The sequence below is a fragment of the Propithecus coquereli genome, unplaced genomic scaffold (genome assembly GCF_000956105.1).
Source record: "Propithecus coquereli isolate 6110/MARCELLA unplaced genomic scaffold, Pcoq_1.0 Scaffold709, whole genome shotgun sequence".
NCBI lineage: Eukaryota > Metazoa > Chordata > Mammalia > Primates > Indriidae > Propithecus > Propithecus coquereli.
Genome location: NW_012153163.1, coordinates 56,389 through 57,350, shown reverse-complemented (window position 1 = coordinate 57,350; position 962 = coordinate 56,389). Strand labels below are relative to the sequence as shown.

Here is a 962-nt window from a genome sequence, read left to right as displayed (position 1 = left end):
TCTCGGTTTCCACTAGAGGGCGCCTCGGATGCCGATATCGGGGAGAACGCTCTGCTCACTTACAGACTGAGCCCCAACGAGTATTTCTCGCTGGACTTACCAACCAAGGATGAGCAGGTAAAACCTCTTGGACTTGTATTACGGAAGCCTTTAGACAGGGAAGAAGCTCCGGAGCTTCATTTATTGCTCATGGCCACCGATGGGGGCAAACCCGAACTGACTGGCACCGTTCAGTTACTCATCACGGTACTGGATGCCAATGACAATGCCCCAGTTTTTGACAGGACCCTCTATAAAGTCAAATTGCCAGAAAATGTCCCTAATGGAACATTGGTGATTAAACTCAATGCCTCAGATTTAGACGAAGGTTTGAATGGGGACATTATTTATTCATTTTCAAGTGATACTTCACTGAATGTGAAAGCTAAGTTCCACATAGACTCCATAAATGGGGAAATTACCGTGATAGGACTTATTGATTTTGAAGAAAGTAAAACCCACAAGATTCAAGTAGAGGCTATTGATAAAGGCTTCCCACCACTGGCTGGTCATTGTACCGTTCTTGTGGAGGTTGTGGATGTGAATGACAATGCTCCACAGCTGACTGTCAAAACTCTCTGGCTTCCTGTAAAAGAGAATGCACCAGTGGGGACAGTTATCGCCCTTGTCAGCGTGACTGACCTAGATGCAGGTGCAAATGGACAGGTGATCTGCTCCCTGACACCTTCTGTCCCCTTTAAGCTGGTGTCCACCTTCAAGAATTACTATTCGTTGGTGCTGGACAACCCCCTGGACCGGGAGAGTGTTTCCGTCTATGAGTTGGTGGTGACAGCTCGGGACGGGGGCTCTCCTTCTCTGTGGGCCACCGCCAGCGTGTCCGTGGAGGTGGCCGACGTGAACGACAACGCGCCGGCGTTCCCACAGCCCGAGTACACGGTGTTCGTGAAGGAGAACAACCCGCC

General features: G+C 49.9%; 1 protein-coding gene across 1 annotated transcript in view; it reads left to right on the top strand.

Moving 5' to 3' along the window:
* The window catches only part of LOC105824018 (protocadherin alpha-8-like), a 9,843-nt gene that overhangs the window by 7,668 nt on the left and 1,213 nt on the right, over positions 1-962 (top strand). Inside the window, exon 2 of the mRNA XM_012661353.1 lies at positions 66-942. Within this exon, the coding sequence (XP_012516807.1) occupies positions 66-942 (877 nt within the window). The remainder of the gene's footprint in view (positions 1-65; positions 943-962) is intronic.